Source organism: Scomber scombrus, chromosome 13 (assembly GCF_963691925.1).
Source record: "Scomber scombrus chromosome 13, fScoSco1.1, whole genome shotgun sequence".
NCBI lineage: Eukaryota > Metazoa > Chordata > Actinopteri > Scombriformes > Scombridae > Scomber > Scomber scombrus.
In genome coordinates, this window is record NC_084982.1 from 9,593,547 (window position 1) to 9,620,466 (window position 26,920).

Consider the following 26,920-nt stretch of genomic DNA (forward strand, 5'->3'; position numbering starts at 1 on the left):
TCTAGAATGTGACGGTGAGGACACAGTATGGACACTCTTGTTTACCAGTTGTAGCAGATGGGGGCAGTTTAACCTGACAGTTGTTAGCTCCACAAGGGACCCTAGAGCTGTAACTAATGTTTAACAGCTTAGTGTGTTGATCTGGAATCTCCCCAGTAACACTCTCCACGCTCATTTTTGGCCTACTGTACCGCAGGGTGAGTGTTAAGACTGATCTGCTATTTGGAATATTTTGGACTGTAAATGTAAGTTTATTAAACTGCAATCACCGACATTGAAGCAGAGAATTGTTTATAATCGTTATTAAGTGTAAGACCTGCACTACTGATTTTTGTGGAATTTGAGATAATGCCCAACAAAGCCCAAGAGGTATGTATTTTTACTTCTTTCTTTCTTTCATTACCAATTTCTTATATCTTTAAATACAGTTAAAATATTTCACTGACAGTGATTTTGCATGTTTTTTTTCCTTTCTAGGATGCTGTAATCAATCTGAAGACGCTGCAGGAGATTTCCAGGCAGCTTGGTTTTGAGTGGACAGTCCTGGCATATGAGCTTGGCTTCAACAGAACTGAGATAGGACGCGTCCACACCAAATCCACAGAGAAGACTGTCCAGGCCAGAATCATGTTGGAAAACTGGTATGTGTGTAAGTGTTGATTATAGTGTGATCATACTTAAACAAAGTACTATACTTAAACACAGTGCATACATAGGTCAGTTTCCTCAAGTAACACCAGATTATTGAAATTCTCATTATCTGTATCATTGAGAAAGAATGGATCATTTACAATTAAAACTCTTTATAGATTAAAATAGGGAGCATATGAATTGGACCATATGTTACTCAGCTGTTCATCACTCTCCACAGGTACGAGAGGTCATGGGACAAGCCCAATAAGACTAAGCTGCTGCAAGATGGACTGGAACGAGCAGGCAGGAGGGACCTGGCTGAAAGGTTGCGCTGCCTCCACTGGGGCCACCAGAAGCTGAGCCGCAGGGTGGAGCTGCCGTCTGCCTTCCCCTTCCTCATCACAGTCCATAAGACCATTCACAACAAAGATGGGCTTCGCAGGATCAATGATCTCAACCGTAGATACTAGATACACCTGAAGCTGTGACTACATTCATGTTACTCACTTACTTTACAATTAAAAACCATGTACATAAGCTACACTGCACATTGAAAGTAACATACTGTATGTCACTGAAGAAACAAATTAAATGAATTTGCCATATAGTTATATACATTAGTTGTGCCATGTTTAATGTCTTGTCAGACATTAAAGTTTCACAATAAAGATGAAAAGCAAGTTTGCAAGACCCACATTGAATTCTAATTATTAAGGTTCCAATACAATGAAAAACATTATGGATGGATGGATGGATGGATGGTAGGTAGGTAGGTAGATAGATAGATAGATAGATAGATAGATAGATAGATAGGCTACACCTGAAAATGGATCCTGTATAGACTATTGACAACAAACACACAGCAGCCTTGTGCAAGTTAAATTGTTACTGTAAACTACAGGGTTATATAGGTAGAAGTGCAGGAGTTCCTGGAAGTATAGTAGGTCACACAGAGGTTGTTTATGTGAATCTATCAATGGATATACAATACAGTTTATTCAGTCTGTTTAGAATAATGTTTGAGAGTAAATAGACATTTGATGATGCTGTAAAATGTGTATATTAAACTGTTAACTGTATAACTTGTAAGGACAGCAAGATTTAGAAAGGTTGTGGCTAAATAAATCTTTTAATCTAGTTAAAGCACTGCACAGCCACACAGAGCTCTAATTAGACCAACCAAGTCAAGAGTCAGAGAGAAGCCAGTCAAGCAGTCTCTATGTGCCCACACACATCTGACAGGAGACCTGATAAGTGAAGTCACCTGTGATGATTATCCAGGCTGATTCCAGGTGAGGTGGTGGTTAAATAAATGAATGAATGGATTTCACTCATCCAACAAATGTAAGCATCAAACAAATTACATTTCATCATGCACCATGCACACAAATATGGAAGATAAATTTGATTCAATGATTTATTTTTTAATGTATGCAGCTCTCAATTGACCCAGTTATTCTAGCCTATCAGAGACCCTAACCCTTTCTTATCAAGCTTGTATGAGTGCGCAGTGGCCTTATTTTTTCCCCCTCTGCCGCTTTCTGCGAAGACCCGCCCTACTCTACCTCTGATTGGATAGTACTTGTTGCCTTTGGGTTATTTTTTAGGTTCAGGCATGAGCAGTGTGATTGGTTAAATGTGGGGCACAACTGTCAGTGAGAACCAATCATAGCCAGAGTAGGGGCGGGTCTTCGTACAATGCGGGTGGGGTTAAAACAAAAAACAGCCGCCGTACAGTGAACCAGAGCGGAAGCGAGGAGAGATTGACTCCAAAATTAACGCTTACATATCTTTTCAATTTTGTGTTAAAGAGACTAATTCAAGTAATGAGTAGTGTAATAATAAATAACTGCATTGAACTCTTTAGAAAATCGTATTGGGTTTGCTTCAGGAATAAAACTATGATTAATCGCTGCAGCACTTGTTTATAATTGTATAATTTTATTTTGGCAATCACTCCCGGAAGATGTTTTTTTTTCTCACCCTGGACAGTTTGACAGTTATTTTTTTTACGAGAGCTGCCGTCTGTTTCACTCAGGAGAGATAATACAACTGACCAGCAAAGCAAAGAAAAATGGATACGACTCCCTCGGTATCTTTCGTCGTATAATTAGTGGACTATCTCTGATTCAGACGCGACATTATGTTCATTGTGAGGCTGAGAACTGTTGGTTTACAGATACACGGGCGACCGCTGAACCACTAGCTGGTAATGTATTTCTCGCAGCATGTGTTGTATTTTCGTGTATAAGCTGCGGATGTGTCACTATCGGCGCACAGAGCCTTTGGTGTTTCTGAGTGGTGTCAACCGCATGACAGCGGACTATTTGAAGCCTTCCCCCCCGACGTGAAATAAAAAGCTCACTCGCTCAGCGAAGTTTGCAGCAATGGCTTCGGCGCTGAGTTGCTTCAGTGGTCCCGAGGTGCTGGAGGACGTGAATCACGCCCCGGGTTTGATGAGGGAACTGAAATTACTGTACGACTGTCAGCTCCTCGGGGACGTTACTATCGGGGTGGAGAGTGATGAGGAGTCGCTGGAGCCCGGCGGAGAGTCCACTAGAAGTGACATTGACCGGCTGTTTCTATGCAGCCGCAACGTCCTCGCCTCCGCCAGCCCCTACTTCAAAAGCATGTTCACCGGGGGGCTCAATGAGAGTATGCAGGATAGGGTGGTCATCCGCGGGGTGGACGCTGAGTCCATGTCGGTTATCATCGACTATTGTTACACAGGCAGGGTGACCATCACGGAGAACAACGTGCAGATGCTGTACGCTGCGGCCAATATGCTGCAGCTGGAGTACATCAGGAAAGCCTGCTCTGGCTTCATGACGAGGAGGCTGGACCTCTCCAACTGTGTGGGGATTTTGAAATTTGCAGACACGTATGACAATCCTGAGCTGAAGGAGAATGCACGAGCCTTCATAGCCAGGAACTTCAGCCAGCTGTGTAATGGAGGGGAGTTTTGTGAGTTGGATTTGATGCAGCTGAAGGAGTTGCTGTCTCTGGACACTTTGGACGTGGACTGTGAGAGGAAGGTGTGCTCCGCTGCTTTACAGTGGATAGAAGCTAATGCACTGCAGAAAAAGGACTCAGAGGATGCATTACACGTATTGAAGTGTGTTCGGTGGAACTTGTTTACTGAGAAGGACAAGTGTTACCTGGAGGGGCTCATGACCAGGCCTTTAATTGAGAAATACCTTGAGTCCTTCTTCAACAGGTCTCCAGAAGATGGCTGTGGCATGTCTGCAGCTGTGGACTTACCAAAACACAGAATAGGAGTGAGTGCTAAAGAAATGATTCTCTTCTTTGGCCTACCTAATGACAACATAATGTGCTGTGACCCTTACTCAGAAGACCTGTATTTCATGGCTCCTCCCCTTGAAGATCTCAGTAGTCAGGACTACAAGCGCTCCACCATGGAGTCCTTAATCGCCTGCGCCACCCCTGAAAACAACCTGTATCTAGCCTCCCACCTTTCAAAACATTTCTGGCTGTATAACCCTGTGCTCAACAGCTGGCAGGAGCTGGCAGAGAGGCCACTGGGGAGGATCCACTCTGGGATGGGCTACCTCAATGGCCATGTGTATCTCCTGGGAGGAAGGAACCCTGTGACGGACACGAGACTCAAGGAGGTCGAGTGTTACAGCGTCCAGAGGAACCAGTGGACATTCGTGGCTCCTCTGCCTCATTCTTTAGGTAAAATGCAGGTGGTGGCATTGAACGACCATCTGTATGTGGTGAACAAAAGAAGAATGCTTTGCTATGATCCTAAGAGGAACCGCTGGCGGCACTGTGGCTCACTGAGACGAGACAAGCTTCACAAGGCCTGCGTTTTTCAGGACCAGATCATCTGTGTGTGTGACATCCCTGTGGTAAAAGCCTACAGTCCCACCAGAGGGGAATGGAGGAGGCTGGGTGACATTCCTATTGACAGCCGTGCTCTTAATTACCAGGTGATACAGCACAACAACAAGTTGCTCCTGCTCACGCAGACTCTACTGCAGCACAACAAGAACAGGGTCCTCATCCACGAATATGACCCAGCCAGAGACACCTGGAAGAACGTCATGGCAGTGTACGTGTCCACTCTGGGACCGGTGTGTGTTTCGACACGCGTGTACCCGGTGTGCCTTGGATCTGCTCACAGCTTCTCTACAGAGGAGGATGATGACAGCGGCTCCAGTGCAGACTGGGACTTCGATGGACTGACGGATGCAGACTCTGACTCTGGCAGCTCTAGCTCGTTCTCAGATGAAAACTGGTAGCAAAGTGTGTCACTGTGTCAAAGAACTATTACATTTATTTATAATTTAATGAATTGTACAGGGTTCTGTCTGTCGGGAGAGATCGTAGATCTATAATTAAATCAGTATTAAAGCCATGTACATCATCATGTACAGTAGAAGCACAAGCTGATCAGAAGTGGACATATTTTCTTTCATATCTTGTCATCAGTCTGGCTATACGATGATTCACATAAGAAAGACAGAAGGAAATGATCAGAACTGGTTTCATACTTCTCTTTTTTTCACATAGTGAGCGCAGATGCCTGAAGAGTGTGCAGACTCTTGTTTGCTCAATTACTCAAGACAAATACATGATAGAAACACACTAATCCACAATAAGATTGCATATTAATGAGGGCAGCTGAATTTCTTAAACATTTTCTTAGAATTGGAGGAATTGTGAGAGATATTCAAAATCCCAGCAGCAGAGGCTGAAATATCCCCATACAGGCTCAAGATGAGGGTAACAATGTGGGAAGAAATTTGAATTGAGAGCATCTTTTCATAGCAGAGATATTTTAACCTGTCAAACACATGTTACTAATAACATATTTAATAGTTGAATTGCATTGCAATAATAATTGCTTGAACTGAGTCATAATTCATATTATGAATCAAATGCCTGCTGTGAAAAACACCTGTGAATCTAATCCAAGTGTGCTTTGATGTGCCCAAAATTCATGTTGATAATTGATTGATTTTATTATTTATTAAGGAAGCAAAATGTGGAGCACAAGGTGAAGGTACTTTTGACAGGAAGGACGAAAATAACTGGTGATGCTCATTAGGAAAACACATCAGCCATATACTAAATATGAAGAATCCTGTCTTGCTCTTGAGTTAATTCTCGGTATAGCAGGAGCACTGTGTGGCTTTTGTGTGTAAAATCTCTGGCAGTTACATTTGTTTTTGCCTTCAGAAGTGGTTAATCTGTAATGCAGGCCTTTTGTAAATAATTACTACACTCCGAAACACAAGCTGCAATACCTGAATGATGTCATTTAAGTACATTTTTAAGACTGGTCGAAGGAGCAACAGAAGGCCTATATATGAGTGCCCCTTAAATGTTTTAAGACTGAACAGTGTTGTCTGATATAAAGAGAGAAACCGCTTGACACACCTGCTTCTGTTCTGTGTAAATCAATGACTGACTTTTTATGTAGACGTCAGGCAGCTTAAGTGCCTCGTATTTATGACTGAAAACACAACAGGTCATTTACAGGGCTATCTAATTTGCTGTCCTTTATACACCAATCAGTCATAACATTTAAAAAAATCAGTTCTGACACTCACTTGCCCAGTGTAGGCGTTTTCGTTTGTGGATAGTGGTCAGCATGGGCGCACTGACTGGTCTGCAGCTACATATGCATCAAGCTGCGATGCACTGTGTGTTCTGACAGCTGTCTGTCATAGCCAACATTGACTTTTTCAGTCACTTGTGCTACAGTAGCTCTGAGGGATTGGACCAAATGGGCAAGCCTTCTCTTCCCACATGCATCAATGAGTTTGCATGCCCATTATTCTGTCGCAGGTTCATAGGTTGTCCTTCCTTGGACCACTTTTGGTAGGCACTGACCACTCACTGCATACAGGGTCTCCCCCCCCCCCCCCCCCCCCCCCCCCCCCCCCCCCACAAGACCTGCTGTTTTGAAGAACGTTTGACTAGGTCATCTAGCCATCACAGTTTGGCCCTTGGCAAAGTCGCTTCCAACACATCAACTTCAAGAACTGACTCTTCACTTGCTGCCTAATCCCACCTCCTTGACAGGTGCCATTTTAATAAGATAATCAATGTTATTGACTTCACTTGTCAATGGTTTTATCTTTTTGGATGATTGGTGTATGTGGTTGATGCACATGAAGATGTCATACAGCTGTGTTGTGAAACCCATTATAAAATGTAGATGCCAATGTACTGTACACTGACTCAGGTTTAGGCTTCAGTAAAAGCCTGTGTGCCACGATTTGAATTTTTTTGTAGTGATGTAGTAAAAATTAGGTTGTTTTTGGTCACAGATGATGAAATTTATTTGGAACGGTTTTATTGCGTATATGTATGAGTTTTCGTATCTGTATTATTTTTAAGTTGACATTTGTGTTATTATCGGAAACCAAGATTCACAAAGTTTTTAGAGTATTGTTTGGTATTGGTGAATTGTTTTTAGTTGCAGGATAATTTATCTGCATGTGATATGTGTTGCAAAGCCATTGGTTTCCACAACCTCCCTCACACACTCCCCCATACCATCAGGTTATTTGTTTCTAATCTATCTGCCCTCATTGATATAAATGTGGTGAACAACACACGGAAACACCCATCATTATAAAGCAATTACACAAACTACAGCCTCTAAAATAACCATTCAGTTGAATCAGCACCTCTGAAACAGTATCAACAAAGGCTGAATCTTATCATGAGCGTACAATTAGTTGTATTAGATTCAGCTAGGTGTAACTAATATACTGGCAAATGAGTGTCACTGTTGTCTCTCTTGGTACATTTGAGCTCACGGATAGTTGAAGTGTTACTTTACTCTATTTGTGTGTGTGTGTGTGTGTGTGTGTGTGTGTGTGTGTGTGTGTGTGTATATAAAGAGGAAGGAGTGGGGGGTTCACTTTTTAAATTGATAACATCTACCAGTCACTGACTGATAAATGATTAAATTCAACAGCCACTCATTAGTAAATCATTAATTTGTGTCTGAAATCTACCAGCCGCTTTCATATTTGATCATCATTTGGCTGGTGGCTGGTGCTTATTGCCTACTCTGCATAGTAGGCTTAACAAACAGGGTCTGGATTATAATGATGTTTTTTTTGTGTTTGTGTCAAATAAACCTTTGTGTGTCTGATACAGAAGAGAGGTTTTTTTTTCATCAGAAAGCAAGTTCACATAGCACAGAGGTTCAAAAAACAAGTACAAAATACAGAAGTGCGGAGAATATTCAACTTTATAGTATTAGTATTTATTGAAATATAACATATAACAATTTTAAATAGCCTAAGGAAATGTACAATAAGAAGGTTTTTCATTTGTTCTCACTATTTTGTTTTAAGAACTTGTAGAAACAGTGGTGCAACATGGTGGCCTCTGTGTAAGATACAGTATAAAGGACTCATTCTAAGGTAAACAAAACGATTTATAATTTCAGGTGATTATACACTAATTAAAACATAGGATTTAGGAATATTATCTTCCATTTCCTATCAAGTCTTTTAAAAATAGAGAATACAAAAATAAAGGTATTAATAAAATGGGAATTGAAGGTCAAATAAAAGAATAAATCCAAACAAACAATTACAAACAGATTGAAACTTACAGAAAATAGAAGAGCCTTCAGTGACCCTGGCAGTGTATAGAGAATGATTCACGTTAAAGCCTGTCTGTATCTGTGCCCTTTTGGAATGGATTTTTTTTTTAAAAAGAAGGAAGTAATTTATCTATTATTACTATATTGTGGAGGATTTTGGCCCCTATTGACATAATAACACGATATCTACTGAAGACGTGAGCTGCTCAACAGCGACATCTGTTGGCGGTGCTTTCACGATTATCGCGAGGTTTGGGCACCGCTCAGTCTCCAGACTGCGAGAAGATGAGCGATGGCAATAGAAAACAAACCTGGTGAGGTATTTGACACAGTTTTCAGTCGAAATGACTCCTTAGAGCTGTCGTCGCATCACGACAGCGAGACTGCACAAGCTCGGGTTTTTAAGATAATAGTCATAGGAGATTCAAATGTGGGGAAGACTTGTTTAACTTACAGGTTCTGCGGTGGCACTTTCCTGAAGAACCCAGAGGCAACCATCGGGGTAGATTTCAGAGAGAGGACGCTGGAGCTCGATGGGGAGAATATCAAGGTGAGAGGACATAAAACACAGACATATGATGCAGCACACACACACATTCCATTGTCTGGAAAAACAGCGAATTGTCTATTTAAAGGCTATGCATTATTGGGATTACTCCACCACAAATCATAGGCCCACCCCTAGATCTGAGAAATGACTGTCTTGGAAGGCTACATGCCCTTATAGTTAATAATAAAATAGATGCAGTGGATATTATACTCCTGGAATAAAATATGTAGTACAAATGTAATTCCCAAAGCTTTATTTGCTTCACATTCAACACTGAGAACTGATGCTTCATATATCATGCTGATCCTAAATAATTGTGTTTATTTAAAATGAGACATAAATATGGCTGTGTAGCCAAAGTCTGATTGAGCTCTATTGTTCTCTAAAAATGATTAAAAACACATAAGTGAGCCCCAGCGGTACACTGGGTGACATGCTCTTTCATCACCATGAACACAGTGCACCATAGTTTAATTTGAGTCAGTCCCACATACGCCATCCTGTGGCAGTAACTACTCATTAGTGCACCACATTTGTATTCATGTGTGGCTTAAAAATATCACCAAACAAATGCACTTTTTACTCATGTTTAAGGAACATTTGCTGAAAAACTGCAGTTCCCAACTCTCTTAGGAAATTTCTTTTTTGCTGTTTTGAAAAATAAAACCATTTGTGACCCAAGTCTGAAAGTATTCAGAGACGATGGGTCTCTGAGGGTTAAATCAATGTGTTTTTCTTTTGTGCCAGCTGCAGATTTGGGATACGGCAGGTCAGGAGCGTTTCAGGAAGAGCATGGTGGAACACTACTACCGCAGCGCCCACGCCGTCATCTTCGTGTATGACGTGACCAGCCTCATTTCCTTTGAGAGCATCCCCGAATGGGTCGAGGAGTGCACCCGTCACGCCGTGGGGCCGTTGGTGCCCCGCATCATGGTAGGGAACAAGTGTGACCTGAGGGAGCGCCGGGAAGTGCCCACATCAGCTGCCCAGTGTTTAGCTGACAGCTACAACTTCCCACTGTTTGAGACTTCAGCCAAGGACCCTTCTGAGAAGGAACACGTCGATGCCATCTTCCTGACTTTGGCTTATAGACTGAAGAGCCACAAACCTCTGAGACTAAAGCAGCCCAGTGAGAGCAATTTAAGGCATCTGTGGAACCAGAGAGAGCAGGAAGCAGCAACTTGTCAGTGCTGAGGTCACTTACATCCTGTTGTGGATGGATGCGCCCAGAGCGTGTCAGAAGGTCATTAGAGCTTTCATTAACAACAGGGGTGCCGTCCTAACATTAAGACTGTATTCAGAAAGGCCTCATATGATCATGAGAAAGAAAAGGAAGAAGCTACCTGTGACTACATTTTGTTCTGCCTGCTGTTATGCACATATAGTGACAGTGTAGGCCAGCAAGTTTGCACAATATTTAATCAACATTTCAATGAAATGCATGTAATGATAAGGAGGGATGCAAAATATTTTTAGCTCAAACTGCACATAAAATCAATTTGGGTTAAAGAAACAAATTATATGCAATCAGCCATCTAGCAGCACTTACCCACAGTATTCAACTCAGACAGTGAATTAAAGGGAAGATAGATTACATTGTGTGTAAAGGGACCAATAAGGTAAACTGAAACTGTGAACAAAACTGTGCAATCATTTTATTCAACAAATGATTTAAAATTACATTTCAGTTCTTAAAAGTATAACTACTTTGGGAATGTAGGTGCTGTTGTGGAATGCACATGTCTTAAACACAAATATGATCATAACCAGCTTTATTTTCAGCTCAGTCACCTACACACTCAGTCAAACCATGAGCAGTAATGACAGCATGTACCTGTCTTTTTGGACAAATTGCAAAATTCAAACAGTTCAACTGACAAACAGTGATTCAGTGGTCCTTGAAATTCATGTGTTTCCACAAGGTAACTGATGATGTGAAATAAAATCATAACTGACTGATGCATGTAAAGCTGCAAGAAAATAAAAATGGTTTTATCAGTAATATCATTTGAATTATTGAGGTTGCTGGTTGCGAGTGTTTGTTTGGTGTGATGACTATGAGGGCAGTGCTGGATATAGTCTACGCTACCTTGATCTGCATAACAGATAACACTACATTGCTCAGTCAGACAACACACTGAACACTATTCATTCCTCTAATGGAAAACTAGTTGTGGCAGAATACATTTTCTGTGATTCATCTGTTTCTGTTTTACCCGGTTAATTTATAATGCCTAAATCCATGCCTAAAGCTGAGCATCATCATGAATTATTTTCTATTCAGAAATCACTTCAAGGTTTCAGTTTCATTGACACATTTTGACATTAAAAAGGAACAGCCAGTTAGCAATCAAACATACATGAAAACTCATGTTGACATTTTTGCTCCTAAATATGCAGGTTAATTATTAATGCTAGTATGACTTTGCTTAGCTGAAATCATATATGTTGTGCAACTTACATGCTTCAAATGAAACATTTAGTATGAATACTCATAATAACCTAAGTAACCTAATTTACAAATACATATAATCAAGAATAAAATAATGCCTATTTTATTGTTCTTTTTTTAAATTGTATTTATTCCATTCTATGTGTCCTATTTTGGAATAGTTTAATGTTCACAAAAAAGTCTGACCACAGAGTACATTCAGTAGCTTTCTCCGGAGCTTTGACCACATGGTCCTCATTAGGAGATGCGAACATCCTCAGGTGTAATTGGACTTAATCAAGATGCCATGGAAGTACTATAATAGGATAGTATATGAGGGAGATGCTCAAATATGATGTACTTTTTGATCTCATCCGTGTTGGTTTACATTTTAAATTTTTAATGTGTTTTACCGCCGACCAGTGGCCGACGATTGCATAACGTTAGCTCGGGATGTTGGGTTGAGGAAACCGTGTAAACTCGCTACTTTTCTGTTTGAAGTTACGTTTTGTCTGCCGTTGCTTAATTTATATAATAAACAAGAGATTATACATTTAATTTTAACACGAAATCATACCACAAAAAAAATAGCGAGACTTGTCCCATGATTCAAGCTTTTTTCTTGTGACCTTCTCGATCTGTGCTGTCTTCTATGAGTTGTCATATTTACCAGTTTATATCTAGTACGTGAATGCAGCACAGTGGCCAAGCCGTCTGTATTCTTCACGCGGCGTCTCCGCGGCCATGGTAACACTCGGCTCAATACTGAACCTCTGACTAAAAAAAAACAGCACCAGTGCACAAGTGCTTTTCATGCAGGTATGAAAACTATTTCCATGTAAGATAAAAAGGTAAAGGATATTATATAGTCCGAGCGTTTGTTACTTCAATACTTCAATATTTACACATGCTGGAAGGATTAATTGGAGGCGTTTTCATTATTTATTGCCACACGAATCGTGCTGTTTACTGTCTGTGGCCTAGAGGCAAGCTAGCAAAAGCTAACATCGGAAAGATTAGACGGTTTGCAGTCAAGGAGAGAAGCTCATTTGAATGCGCCAAAGGTTTTGATGTAATCGGCAGGTGTAGCGTTAACTGTCTGCGGTAAACACGTTCATTTAAAATCACAGTCACTGACATGAGCTAGCTTAACCAGCCTGCTTCGCCGGGTGTAGCAGCTTCATTATATCTGATTGGTAACTGACTTGAATGAAGCTGCACCATCATCTTGTAACGAATAGAAGCTTTAATAAGGACTCCGCGATAAATGTGGGGTTGATTCGTTTTAAAACGCGGCAAAACACCTGCCAGCTATTCATCGTTTCACTATTCAGTCAATGTCGTTACTTGATTGGTTTTCTCTCCCCTCTCACTGTTTAGCTGTTATTCAGCATGAATTTGGCAGAGATATGTGACAACGCCAAGAAGGGCCGTGAGTATGCTTTACTGGGGAACTACGACTCCTCAATTGTGTACTACCAGGGCGTAATTCAACAGATCCACAAGCACTGTCAGACCCTCAGAGACCCTGCACTCAAAGTCAAATGGCAACAGGTGAGTTCCTCAAATCCCATTAAGCCATTCAGAATTAGTCAATCGATGCCTGTGGCTTGTGATTCAGCAGTACATATACTTGTAAAGTGTTCTGGTGGTGCCAACACTGATTTTTATTTATAAAAAGGGCAAAACAAAAGTTATCTTTCATGAGGAACCCCGAGATTACTTGACATATATCACTCATTGAGTCATTTGCTTTTATATGTTGGTTTGGGAATATCAGTCTGCAAAATAAAACCTAAAATAGCAATTGCAGACCATAAATTCACTGGTGTAAATTGAAATATCCCTTCCAGACATGTACTTACATAAAGATACACTGCTTGGAACAATAATGTGTGCCTGATATAGTTTTTCCACAAAACTTTACCACTGTAAAGTCTTTTGCTAGTGTATGTGCACCGTAGGCTTCAGGTTTTAATATCACACTTGTGTAAGTTGAATATTGGACCAAATAAGTTGTGATGTCACAAATCAGGCCCACCACTTAAATAATGATTACAGAGAAACTTTACATTTTCAGCAGATTAATGTGAAAACAGTCTTTTAGTGTCAAACTCGAGGAAAAACATGTTTTTGAGGGACTTAAAGTGAGCTTTCCACTTGTATGCAGTCAGGGTCCTGCAGGAGGTTTTTATGTCCACAGAGGTGGCCCTAACAGGTCTATGGGGTATTTTATTCCATCAGTTATTGGCTTTTCAACAAAATGTTATTTGGACTGTTACGAGCTGTGGATGCAACAGTGGTCCACCTTTATTCATCATTTTCCTGATGCCTTCTCTAGATGGTTTTGGTGATAAGTAACAATGACAGTAGTGATGTTTGCATTGACCGGTGTATCTATGTTTATTATTGCGATACAATTTTTTTTATGCCCCTTATATTGCCCCTCTGGGATATTAAAGCTTTATTGTACTTGTTTTACCACAGAAAACAACATTCACCTGCTGTATTTTCAGTTGGATGCTCTGTGATGCCGTGCAGATACATGTATCTTCTTCTGTGTGTGATTAGGTCAGCAAGGAACTGACTGAGGAGTATGAGCAGGTTAAATGTATCATGGGAACACTGGAGAGCTTTAAATCAGAGAAGCCACTTGACATCCTTGCTCCTCAATCAGAGGAGAGATCTGAGGACCCATCAGTTTGGCCGCCACCTACCCCTGCAGAACACAGGTAAGTGTGTGTTTCTGTCTGCTGTGAGCTCCATGCAGGGTTCACCACAATGAAATAAAACTTAATTCAGCTTTTTTCAGATTGTGCTAGCTGACATTTATTTGGTGTATTTTAAAATGTCACTATAGTTTTGAAGAGACTGACTCAGAAATCTTTTTATTGAACTCTATTGGTATATCTATAATGCATGCTTAGAAGCTGAGCTCCAACAATTCCAATGTTTTACGAGCCGTTAATCCTAGTAAATTTTGGTGAAATGAAAGATGAAGATCTTAAGGTTTTACTCATATTGACATTATCATTTTGTATTATGTCACACATATTCAAACCCAGGCTCAACAGTTAGTCTATTCGATTTTTGATTGGTGATTCTTCATTTCAACAATTTCCAAAAAGCCATTGTTATGGAAACCATCCATAAATTCTGCATGATAATATGTGCTGAGAGCTGAAAAGATACCAGTCCACCGCTGCCTCGTTCCCAGCTTTTAATTTATGCTATGCGGAATAAAAGAACCGCGAACAAGCCTCCAGCGTGTGGGTGTTTATTCATCTCTCAGTGTGGATTCCTCATTTCAGACACCTGCTCAGGGTTCCACTGTGATCAAGGGTGCTTCTCTGCTTTCTGAAGGACAGTTATGGCAGAAACGGCCAGTATTGCAATTAATATTACCCAGAAAGTCTAAGGGAACAAAATAGCGCTATAAGGAAGCACTTTGAATTACAGAGACATATTTTGCATAATCAGTTACATCTCTTGCAGTGCAGTGTCACTAGCCATGATGGATTTCTTTTCTCTTTTTTTTTTGCCCAGCCATACCTCAACAGAGAACTGACAGAGCTGGTTTGATTTGAATAAAACACAGAACCGTGTTATTAGTTATTACCACTGAATTAATCATTTCCTCATTGCGAGTTGCTTTGATGTTTTTGGCTGCAGGTGGGTCCTACTGTCACCAGCGGGTATAGGTTTATTCCTGTGTGTGTGTGTGTGTGTGTGTGTGTGTGTGTGTGTGTGTGTGTGTGTGTGTGTGTGTGTGTGTGTGTGTGTGTGTGTGTGTGTGTGTGTGTGTGTGTGTGTGTGTGTGTGTGTGTGTGTGTGTGTGTGTGTGTGTGTGTGTGTGTCTCTGTAGGAATCCCATTGCAGTGAAGCGTCCCAACAGTGCAGTGAAGCAGCAGAGGAAGGAGTCCCCTGGTCTGCAGCATCGAGGGGCAGGGTCAGGTGGGCGTGGTCAGGCTAACCCTAAACCAGACCGGCCGGGTTTCAGAGATGCCCGAGGCACAAAAGCCAAAGACGACAAGGTCTGATAATAGCCGTTGATTGGTGATGGGTTTCACAGATAGGTTGGCAAACTCTAGGGCTGGGCGATATCACCAAAAGCTCATATCCTGGTAACAAAACCTATCCCGATATGGTGCATTTTAATTCAATTAATAAATAGTTGGTCCGTTTGCCCCCGTTGCTGTGCATCCTTTGTGCCTATTAAATTACTGTGCTTGGGTTTTTTACTCCAGAAGCTTTTATTGCACTTACAGTAACATAACGAATGGAGCTGTCGTCAACTTGAGTACTTCACTTGGTTCACCGTCTCCCCTGTGTGTGTACAGCACACACACGGAGGGCTCAGCTCCACCTGCAGCGAACCATATAGAGCACAGGAGAATAGCGTGACCGGCAAACACGCAAAAACACAGCAGAGTCTCTTAACACTGAGCTGAAATGAAACGAGTGCACATAGATTTGGAAATAACATAAATAAAGACAGTCATTTATAGTATTGCAGTCATTTATAGTTGACTTCTTGCTGCTTCTCTGCTCTTTCTCAGCGTGGGTGGAGCTGAGTCCTCACTGTGCAGCAGCAAAGAGACAGGCAACAGTGGAGAGTTGAGAATTGAACTGGTTACATTACTGGAAGTGCAATAAAAACTTTGTGGTAAAAGGCCAAGAAGACGAGCAACAAAATAAACGATAGAGCAAAATACGAAACTAGATGTTTTTCTCTTGTCACACAATATATAACGTTATATCGCACAGCCCTAGAAAGGTCCATAACTATTAAGTCGATCAATTCCTGGTGTTCTAACCACATGCAATTATTTTGTGTGAATTAATATTAGTGATATGTGACAACTCTGTGCTCTCGACTGCTCTGTGGCTCTTGTCAAAACCTTTATTAATCTGCTTTCATCCTTTTTGCTTCATCAGGGAAAGAAAGGGGTTGGAGATACACCCGGGGATGTAGAGCAGAAGAAGTTTGACGGCACGGGATATGACAGTGACCTGGTGGACTCATTGGAGAGAGATATTGTGTCCCGTAACCCTAACATACACTGGTATGAAAGCATACATGGACTGCTACTACTGCTTTATATATTTTGCTACCAGGGCTGTTTTTTCCATTGCACTGCTGACTGAATTCTCCGGGCGACCTGTAGGGATGACATTGCTGATCTGGAAGACGCTAAGAAGCTGCTGAGAGAAGCAGTGGTGTTGCCGATGTGGATGCCTGACTTCTTCAAAGGCATTCGTCGCCCCTGGAAGGTACACGTGTACACATACATGCACACAAATGTGCTTCCATACACACTTTGGGCAGAATATTTTGCTAGTGTGTTATTGTTTTTTAAACTACTGAGAAATCAGTAGAGAAAGGTTTTCAGCAGCGAGCAGCTTAGATTGTTACAAGTCATTTTGAATCTGCTTAGCTGCTGGCCTTTTAACATACAGGAGCTGGTGCAAGCCGGTTTATGCTCTGCTCAAATATAAACACAACTTTAACGTGAATGCTTGTTTGTATCATCAACATCTTTTAGTTTAAGGAGTTTAAGGACTTGCTCAGCAATATGACTCTGTGTCAGTATGACTCTGCTGAATGACCAGTCAGAGTTTATTTTCCTTTTGTACCAGGGTGAACTTCATCATGTGAGGCCTCTTCCCCTCAGGCCCACCATGTGAGGGTCAATCCTTACTCAGTTTCTACATCAGCAACAGTGCTTTTCATTTGTCTGATGTGCACATAAATAATTGAACTATTTACTCACTTTATGTAGATTCAGGGGCTTTTTCCAGATAACCAAAAATGGGATAAACTGAAGGGTTCATATGAGTTATATGAAAAGGAGAGGTTTTTTGTGGCACATGGTAGAATGGTATCATTTTTTCATTACAGGTGACATTTTGAGGTCTGTACAGTTCTGCTCACGTGTCCTCTCTCTCCCACCTGCTCTTGCTGAGATTTTGTTGAATTCCACCAGCATCTATTGAAAATATGTGTGCGCCATCCTGCAGGGAATAAGACATGTTAGCATATATGGATTATGGAGCCAGAAGGGACTAAAATTCTATAAAAATGTTATGTCCATGTCCAAGATTCTCTCATGGCCATGGCTGTCTCCATAGCAACAGACTCATACCAGATGCAGAAATGTCCGACATCAGAGCGGCATTGATAGTGATGGCCTTAATGTTTATAAAAGGGGATTTGATTCAGCGTAGTTCTTTTTGTTTAACGTTATTGACATTTAAACAAAATGTATGTAACTGATCACACAACAAGATGGATGCAGGTGGTGAACGAGGAAAGCGAGAAAGTAAACTGAAACTTAATGTGCTAGCAGGGGACAAACAGTTTTGCTGAAGGCAGTTAATTTACATGCATGGTTAGCTCAATAATACCAACCTCATATATTTTCATATCAGATTGCATCTTGTGCACATTTGGTGATGATGATGCAGAATGTTCATTTTTGTCCGCATATTCCTTCTCATTAAGTACAGCATCGACATTTACATTAAACACACACAAATCAGTATTGCTTTTTTTGCTTTAGCTCCCTGTCAAGCTTCCAGGAATCGGCAATGAACTAGCACTGCGGCACTGTAATAATGACTGGCAGTGATCACAACATCAGCAACCAAGTAACTTCAGTTGTATCAAGAAAATGGCAACAGGTCATCATCAATAGCTTTTAGTCTCCAACACAGCCGGAATAGCTTATTTTAATTATTTATATTAGAACTGTTGATGTCAGGACTAATTACAGTAAACTCCCCATTACTATGATGAAAAAGTGATCTGAAAAATCAAGAATAAGCTTTTTTAAGCATTTACTTTCTATGTGTATGCTGTAGACACACACACACTCAGGTACAAAAGTAGATTTAGCAATTATATAAAGAAATGCAGTGATATACATTTATATTTCATATTTACATGAGTGTAAATCAGATCTGTAAAATTTCAGTCACGTTGGGGTAGATGTAGTAATTTCTGCTGTCTCTGTTTATCAGCCCTGTGGACCTAAATGCTGTGCATTCTTACATTTTCGTCTCAGATGGATATCAGTGACTCACAGAGTTTGCAGCAGTTCATTCCTATAAATAAACCTAATTGCTGCTCCTCTGGTGGACAGCTTACAGTGCTCTGATTGTATTTGAAAGCTGATATACAGGGGTTTAACAGAGACGAACCTCACAAGGACAGAGTGGAGTTTTTGAGGAAGTCAGGGTTTTGTTTCAGCTGTCTGGGCAAAGGACATCTCAGCAAGGACTTGTCCAGTGCTCTTGCTTTGGTCCACAAGGGAAACTGTACACATACAGGGGCCAGAGATGGTGAGAGCATCCTCACCATAGTACCTGTTCCAGTCAAGTCAAAGAAAAGTCCAAAATTTATTGAGACTTGCCTAGGAAGCTCTGGTTTTGTACAGAAGATTTAGCCAGACAACGAAATCTAACAGGCAGTAAAACAAAAATCTTTCTGTCTACCATGAATTAAAGAGGATTTGTCGACACTCTCTTGTTGACTTGAAAGTGAGTGGTTTAGAGGAGTGCACTTTTATTGATCTGCCAAAAGTGTTCACACAGAAAGACTTATAGGAGAGAAAAACAAACATTCCTCTGCAGAAAGAGTTTGATAACTGGCAAGATGTTAAACTGCTGTACGTCAGTACTGATGAGGGACTGTTGATGGGGAACAACGCATACAGAGCTGTGGAGCCCTGGAAAGTGATAAACAGCCAGGACAGTCGACCATATGCTGTGAAGCACTCTTGGCTGAGTATTAAACAGCCCCCTCAGAGAACCAAAAGATGCCTGATCAGAGACAGATGTGCAACAAAGAGTTACTGTCAACAGAATCTCACTACAGGACACAGAGGGATTAACAAGATAACGGTACAGCCTTACAAGAAAGGAGCTGTAATGACAAGTTGGAAATGTCTCATGAGGACAGCCACTTCACGAACAAGGTGAATCGCTCAGTGTGTAACATCAATGGTCCCTACTACACCTACGCCTACCTTTCTGTTAATGGGGAGTCTGTCACAATGCCAGATAACAAAAGACTGGCGGAACAATGTGCACTTAATCTCAGGAGGAAATTCACCAGAGGTCCACGAGGAGCACAAGGCCTTCATCAGTGACATAATAAAGAAAGGCTATGCAGTGAATGTATCTGATCTTCAATGTGACTGGCAGGATGGTAGGTTTGGTATATCCCTCCCCATGGGGTGTACCATCCTTGCAAGAAGAAGGTGCGTGTGGTGTTTGACTGTGCAAACCCATTTCAAGGCGCGTCACCAAATACATACTGCTGCAGGGTCCCCGACCCAGCGAACTGCCTTGTAGTAGTGCTCACATGTTCCCGGCATGACCAATTTGCAATGACAGCTGACACTGAGGCAATGTTTCACCACGTTAGGGTTGCAGATGAAGATACCAATCTTTTCCTTATTTCTGGTGGCCTCAGGGAGATCTAACAGAAAGCCTTGAAGAGTACAAGATAGTTGTATATCTGTTTGGTGGCATGTCCTCACCCAGCTGTGCAACATTTGGATTAAGGAGGATGGCAGAGGACAACCAAAGCAAGTCATTTCCAAACACGGTAGACTATTAAAAAATTGTCGATGACTGTTTGATGGCTGTGGCAGCAGAGCCTGAGGCTGTTGCCATGGTTAAGGAATTAACTGCCGTATGTGCCACTAGAGGGTTTCATTTAACCAAGTGTACAAAGTAATTGGTAAGCTTTTGGCCTCAGTCCCAGAAGAAGAGAGGTCAAAGGAATTCAATGATTTTGATGTAAATCACGATACTTTGTCTATTGAAAGGGCTCTTAAAGTCCAATGGTGCACAGGCTCTGATACTTTAATGTTCGCTATCAGTGTGAAAAGCAGGCCAATAACAAGGTGTGGACTTCTGTGGTGAGTTCAATTTATGATCCACTCAGCCTCTTCGCACCTCTCACCCTTCTCCCAAAGACACTTCTACAGCAGATGTGTTTGCCTATTCTGCCAGGGTGCTGAAGTAAATACATAGTTGTCTGATAGCAGCAGCAGATAGTTTGACATTTATGCCAGTATTATGTATATCTGGTTCTCATAGCCTCTGCGTTTCTAGTCAGTGCTAGTCTTCATCTGTGTGTGTATGTGTGTGCATGTGTCTGAAGTGTGTATTATTTTGTCTCAGGGTGTGTTAATGGTCGGCCCTCCAGGGACAGGGAAGACCATGTTAGCCAAAGCTGTGGCTACAGAATGTGGGACTACTTTCTTCAATGTGTCCTCCTCCACCCTTACCTCCAAATATAGGGGCGAGTCTGAAAAACTTGTCCGTCTGCTGTTTGAAATGGTAAGAGTACGTACATGTATGTGGCCTGTTTAGCAAAACCTCACAATGCCAAAGTGAAAATCTGTATATATTGACACAAGCCAGAGAACAAGTGAAACCACAGTTTTTGTCTTATTAGGCCCGGTTCTATGCACCAACAACCATCTTCATAGATGAGATTGATTCCATCTGTGGCAGAAGAGGAACATCTGATGAACATGAGGCAAGCCGCAGGGTCAAATCAGAACTTCTGGTTCAGATGGACGGTAAGTGGTACACAGGAGTGAGGAGGTGACAGGGATGCTAATAGAGTAGTCGGTATGAAAGTGATTACAGATTCCAAGATGAAATTTCACATTGATTTGTAATATGCTTGTTCTTATTTTATTTTGTGTGTGTTTTGCGAGCAGGTGTCGGGGGAGCCATGGACAATGATGATCCTTCTAAGATGGTGATGGTCCTCGCTGCCACCAACTTCCCCTGGGACATTGACGAGGCGTTACGACGACGGCTGGAGAAGCGAATCTACATCCCCCTGCCGACAGGTGACCTCCCACCCACAAACTGACAGCACAACAAACCACTGAGCCACAGTCTCTGTAGTGGTCTGACAGATGCTGCACACATCAACTCGAAACACTTAACCTAAGCTAAATTAATTCATATTGATTGTTGATTTACGGAGTCAATAGCATTTGATTCACTTAATGTATTTATACCCATTCATCTTAAACTGATGATTAGATTAGTCATCCTAACATCTGCTGAATGCTGTTTTTGTGTGTGTGTATGTGTGTGTGTAGCTGAGGGTCGTGTAGAGCTTCTAAAAATCAACCTGAGGGAGGTGGATGTGGCTGCTGACGTGGACCTGGACCTCATCGCTGAGAAGATTGAGGGCTACTCAGGAGCGGACATCACCAACGTCTGCAGGTGTGTGCGTGTCATATGTGCAGAGAGGCAAAAAATCTGAGCTGGAATGTCTCAGCCCTAGTGACTGGTCTGAATTGAACTCTTTAAATATAAGTATGTGTTTGCTTTTCCTTACCTGGATGTTGTTCACTTGTAAATACATCTGCCCTCTAGATAATGCTATCATATCTTTTTTGTATTTTTTCTGATCATGCTGCCAGCTTTTGCTCACATCACTGCTGCTGAGCTGTGTACATCATAAGTGGAAATACTACAGCCTGGTATATGCAGTACATGCAATGTAAATAAATGAAGTCTGACTATAGACCTTATAGACCTTATATACCAATTGTATTTTAGTTTGAATACATATAGCTGCAGAAGGTGAGTAACAGCCATTTAAATCATGTTGAAATGATCAGAGCAACCATAGACAGTTTGTGTTTTGTGAATGTGTGAGCCACAGATTGTGTTTTTGAGTATTTGCATTTGGCAGTGTATCTGTTTCATTAACAATGTGGAGCCTACAGGCATCACCGGCCTGTGTAAGGACAGTCATCTGATCAGTAGTAAAATGCTTTTTCTGGGACCTGCTGTATGACAGAAAATAAAAACATTATGATTTCTCTCTTTCACAGATGAGGGTAGACATTGTGAGTAAGAAGTGGCCATGAGATGATTTATTGTCATGTTTTTGTGTTTTCTGTGAACGTCCTGCACTAAAAGCCATGTTCTTTATAAAGTATTACTTTATTAAATCCACACAGATTCAGACCAGAAGAGAGTCAAAGGGATGACTTGTTTTAACCTAAAATCAAATAAAAAATGTCTGCACCTGCCTGCATGTAAATGATTACTGATTGGTTAGATCATCAGAACATACTCTTCATGAAGAAGCTTTTCTTCATCTCTCATTGACTGACTGTTGTTGTTCTTGAATGTTTTTCTTCCTTGAAACTAACAGAGTGTTCTCATCAATACTGTTCCTGTTTCTCCAAACACAGTCAGGATTGTTTTGGTGACTTGGCTGTCATACACTCTTGGGATACACAAACACAGATTCAGATAGGTCTTTAAAATAGTGAAGTAGAATAGTTATTGATACACATTCAGATCCACAATACAAAAACAGATGGCAACAGTGATTATTATAAAGTCTGATCATCTGAAGAATATGTGCTGAAGCATGAACATTGTTTCGAATCGCAATTTCAGTCAGTCTTAGTCGTCCTGGCCTTGGTGTGGGCATGGCAGGTATGTTATGTTGCTCTTTTGCAGCTTGCATTGTTTTGTTAACCTTGGATGTGTGTGAGCAGCACCCACACACAGCCTCTAGCCTGCAGTACTTCAGTCATTTGCGGCTTAGTGATCACAACTAAGACGCCATCCTTTTTGACATGAGAGAAACACTTTGAATACAGAATTCAAAACAGTTTAAATACAATGTGAAGTATATTTGAATGCTATGGAGATAAGTAACACATTTTCTCCCCCTTGTCTATCTCTGTTTCTGTCTTTACATCAGGGATGCATCCATGATGGCCATGCGTCGTCGTATCCAAGGCCTGAGCCCCGAGGAGATCCGAGCTCTGTCCAAAGACGAGCTGCAGATGCCAGTGACGATGGAGGACTTCACCCTCACGCTCAAAAAGATCTCCAAGTCTGTGTCTGCTGCCGACCTGGAAAAATACGACTCCTGGATGGCTGAGTTTGGGTCAGTATAGAGACAGATACCATTTAAACTCAGAGGGACCAGAACTTTTAAAGAAGCACTCGCAGTTTTGACAATGATGAAAGCCTTGAAGAGGAATGTGGTGCATGTCACAGAGCTGTGGGTGAACCAGGCGGCACATCAGGTATGCAGGTAATACAGGGACTCAAGTTCACATCAGGAGACCGGTGCCTTTGATTGAGCATTATGAAGACTTCACTCCTTCCCGTTCACATTCCCTTCCTTTGTTGCTTTGACTTGATTATCTGTGTAAAGACCAGATCCAGCTGCTGAGTGACTTGAGGAAGAATGGGGTGAACTTCTCTCACACGGGGAACTTTTAATGTAAAAAGTAGCCTAACACACATAAATAGGCCAGGGAATGCATACTAGTTTTACTTACATATTGGGCCTCATGCAAGAACGTATTCTTATCATAAATGTTTTTCTCTTCCTGTGAGTTTTGCTCATACGAGTGTTCCTAGTCAGATTCACCAAACTGCACAGTTTTGTAAATTGCTCATTTCAACTTAATGACCACCAGCTGTTTACAAGTAATTGAGCGTACATGAGATTTGATCTTCAGCCTAATCGACACCCATAAACTGAGATATTTTGGGGGCAAGTTTCACTTAAAAAATGCCAACAGAGTAATTGCTTCACACCACAGAGTTTTAAATCCCGCTGTCGGAAATAATAACAAACTTAGTTGCATCAGTAGTTGTTCTATAGGACCCCAAACAATTCCAAAATATTATTACAGCTGCCAAACACATTTGATACTCATGTCATCGAGCAGTGCTGTGCGGTGACAGAAACAAAGATGGAATAGTTTGACATGAAGCGAGATGCTAAAACCTGACTTACATGACAGTCATGGAGATGGATGACAGATTTGCAGGTTATGATACTCTGTCGGGTGCATCAAAGGACACTCACCTGGGTAGCGACCTGCATAAAGACTGTAAGCCACAACAATGATGCAGTGAACAGAATATGACATTTAAAAAAAAAAAAAAAGTTAATTTCAGTTATTAGTTACAAGTGGTCACACTACAGATGAATTTTGTTCATACCGAAGTACGAGAAAATGGGTAGCTGCAATAATCTCTACTCTTACATACCACTAAAGAATGAGTGTGAATTGTTCTTGCATGAGGCCCTTCGTCTTAAATAACTGTATGTTTTAGCACTTTTAATGTATTTCCCCGTGGAGCCCTCATACTTACTACTGACTGAACACACTTGAAAAACCATGATGTCTGTTATTTAGTGTCTGATTATGTGTTTGTGTATGTATTATTCATCGGTTTTAATATTTGTTTTAAGTTTTAGTTGTGTTGAGACAAAGAGTCGAGTTTAAAAAAGCGCGACCACTCGACCTATTGATTTTTTTCAATTAGAGGACACAATGGTCCCTGTATTTTATGAGGTCTTTTACATTAAATCACTCTAAGCTGAGTCAATAGCTCAGTGGATCTAAAGTCAATTCAGACAGCTTGTCCTGAATTTCATCACTCTTCTGTATTCAGATCATTTAAAGTCTTCCTTAGGATGGAGACAGTAAGTAATAAGATTAGTGCACTGACTCAGTCCATACCTTGTGGATGTTTGTTTTTACCTGTATTTCTCAGTGTTTTCCCATACATCTTACACTGCCTCAAGCTCTCAAGGCAGCACATATAAGGGAAATAATGAACTACTAAAAGCTCCACTCAGTGTGTGTCACAGTTTCCCAGTAAGTTTTGTTAAGTGCATTATAGTTCCTGTACTGAAATCTTTTTAATCACAGTTCATATTAAAGCTCAACCGAATTAGCTGAAATACTGAGTATGGAAATTAATTCTTGGAAGTAGTCGGTTGACTCAGCTTTTCCTTGGAGCTGTCAGCCATCAAGAGATTGAGTTCGCTTGGTTGTCATGGAGATGGATCTGTTGGCGTGTGAACTTGGAACGAATACTCATGCTTCACTTGCTAATCCAGCACAAACAAGAAATCCTGAAGGTGCTATGGATGACAATACATCTACCGGGCTTACATTTCATCCCATCCATCTCCATGACAACCAAGCAAGCTCCGTCTGCCGATGAATACCGTGCGATACAGTGGAAAGCCTCGCAAAAAGCTAGTCGGTGGACCTTGACTTTGGATTGTTTTGTCACGCTATTGAAATATTAAACCTGTGATGTCAGCTATGACGTAAGCTGACTTGCAGAATTCTGTTGTGGCTTTCTAAAGACCTGCCTCATGTTCATAGTCCATCAGAGATTTTACAAGCAGGATGTTTTTTAACATTCACTAAAATGAATAAAATTAGAGAGCTCTGTTCAGTTCACATGCCAACCACTGTGCAACTGATTATTGATGTGTGCATAAGAAACATCCCACAGTGCTTCATTGATTGAAAACACGACACTGACTTAACTCACTATGAAGCAGCATTTTTAAGACAAAATAGGCCGTGCTCCCTTTACTTCTCATGAAGGTGATTGTAAAGAATTTGCACTACGTCTTAGTTTACATTATTGTTTTTCTTTTGTCTTTTCTGTAACACTGAAACACTTGATATTTTATGGTCATAGTCATCTTTACATTGGCCTACATTTGACATTTTTGTACATGCTGTTTCTCTAAACATTCACTACTCCGTTGATGAATCTTTGTGTCCCCCAAGCTTGCAAGAATTGCACTGTGTTGTGTTGTAAGGCTGTTATAACAGACTGGTGACCAGAAAATTATCATTTTAACTGTTTTGAAAGCAAAACATTCCCTAAAACCTCTCTGATTCTTCCTCATAATATACAGTAACACACCCACTCTGAAATCAGTATCTGCATAAACCTTGAATTTCCTTCATCGTGTGATGAAACCTTAAGCGCAAAGCATTTCAACATATCTTTGTAGCACAGCAACAGGCTCATAGTAACACAGCCTTTTTTCCTGTTTGAATGTATTGCGTCTACTGCTGAGGGGGCTCAAGGGATGTGAGAGTCGGTTCGTCTGAACACAATAAAGCATTCGATTTTCATTCTGATATTTGTCCTGTCACTGTGTTCAGGATGTCTGGAGTGTGGATGATAGATTACATAGAAGAAAGGAGAAAACGTACCGCGAGTGATGCTGTGTGTGGATGTTTGAGACCAGAGAGGAGGCAGTGTTTTGAAGCATACCGGATCATGTGATGTCCATTATTGATCCCACTGCACTCACATATGTAGTGTATATATTCTCAGCATTAGCATTTCCTGCAATGGAAAGGGAAGAAAAGGGACACAAAAGGCAAAATGATCCAAAAGAAGCCCCTGTTCCTCTGTTTGAAATGACTAAGACTTTGTACAAAGTTACACAACTTTAAAAACAAAAAAGAAAAAGTCCTCACATGAACTTGACCTTTAGTAGTCAGGAGGGTTTTGGCTCAGCGTGAGCTCGTTTGAATATCTTTTCATCCTCATGAATAAAAGACAGTCCTTCTGGATGGCGTGGAAAGATCACACCTTTCTGAAAGTGCAGCTGGTGAAACATGTATGGTCAAAAAATGTAATCTTTAATTCAATCTTTCATAAATTGATAAGTGTATTGAAAGAATACTTGCAGATTTAAACTACCACTGTATAATGAATGAATGAATGAATGGGATCTGACTTTTTCCATTATGAATATTGACAAGTCATGACTCATATTAGGATTCCTAGTGATTGTTGCTATTATTAATTTATCTGATGATTATTTGCTCAATCAATCGATTAGTCATTGCTC

At 41.0% G+C, this 26,920-nt stretch overlaps 4 protein-coding genes across 5 annotated transcripts; all 4 read left to right on the top strand.

The window, feature by feature from the left end:
• The first annotated feature begins 348 nt into the window (after nt 1-348).
• wu:fc50b12 (uncharacterized protein LOC103911624 homolog) lies at nt 349-1,103 on the top strand. The gene is made up of 3 exons (XM_062432273.1): nt 349-369; nt 478-641; nt 872-1,103. Exons 1-3 carry the CDS (start codon nt 349-351, stop codon nt 1,101-1,103), a joined length of 417 nt encoding a protein of 138 aa, XP_062288257.1.
• A 1,603-nt stretch (nt 1,104-2,706) lies between these two features.
• On the top strand, nt 2,707-6,516 carry kbtbd7 (kelch repeat and BTB (POZ) domain containing 7). Its single transcript, XM_062431734.1, has one exon. The coding sequence runs from the start codon at nt 3,021-3,023 to the stop codon at nt 4,896-4,898; it is 1,878 nt and encodes a 625-aa protein (XP_062287718.1). The 5' UTR covers nt 2,707-3,020; the 3' UTR covers nt 4,899-6,516.
• Nucleotides 6,517-8,486: 1,970 nt separating this feature from the next.
• On the top strand, nt 8,487-10,745 carry zgc:101559 (Ras-related protein Rab-33B-like). Of its 2 annotated transcripts, none has more exons than XM_062431720.1 (2): nt 8,487-8,780; nt 9,528-10,745. In XM_062431720.1, the coding sequence occupies exons 1-2, from the start codon at nt 8,523-8,525 to the stop codon at nt 9,972-9,974; spliced, it is 705 nt and encodes a 234-aa protein (XP_062287704.1). In that variant the 5' UTR covers nt 8,487-8,522; the 3' UTR covers nt 9,975-10,745. The 2 variants fall into 2 exon arrangements, with proteins under 2 accessions (XP_062287704.1, XP_062287705.1); XM_062431721.1 differs by having other exon boundaries at nt 9,534-10,745.
• Nucleotides 10,746-11,958: 1,213 nt separating this feature from the next.
• On the top strand, nt 11,959-26,167 carry katnal1 (katanin p60 subunit A-like 1). The gene is made up of 11 exons (XM_062431593.1): nt 11,959-12,030; nt 12,592-12,765; nt 13,783-13,943; nt 15,077-15,245; nt 16,150-16,277; nt 16,380-16,485; nt 20,407-20,565; nt 20,684-20,810; nt 20,955-21,089; nt 21,348-21,474; nt 22,979-26,167. Exons 1-11 carry the CDS (start codon nt 12,025-12,027, stop codon nt 23,175-23,177), a joined length of 1,491 nt encoding a protein of 496 aa, XP_062287577.1. The 5' UTR covers nt 11,959-12,024; the 3' UTR covers nt 23,178-26,167.
• Nucleotides 26,168-26,920: the final 753 nt, after the last annotated feature.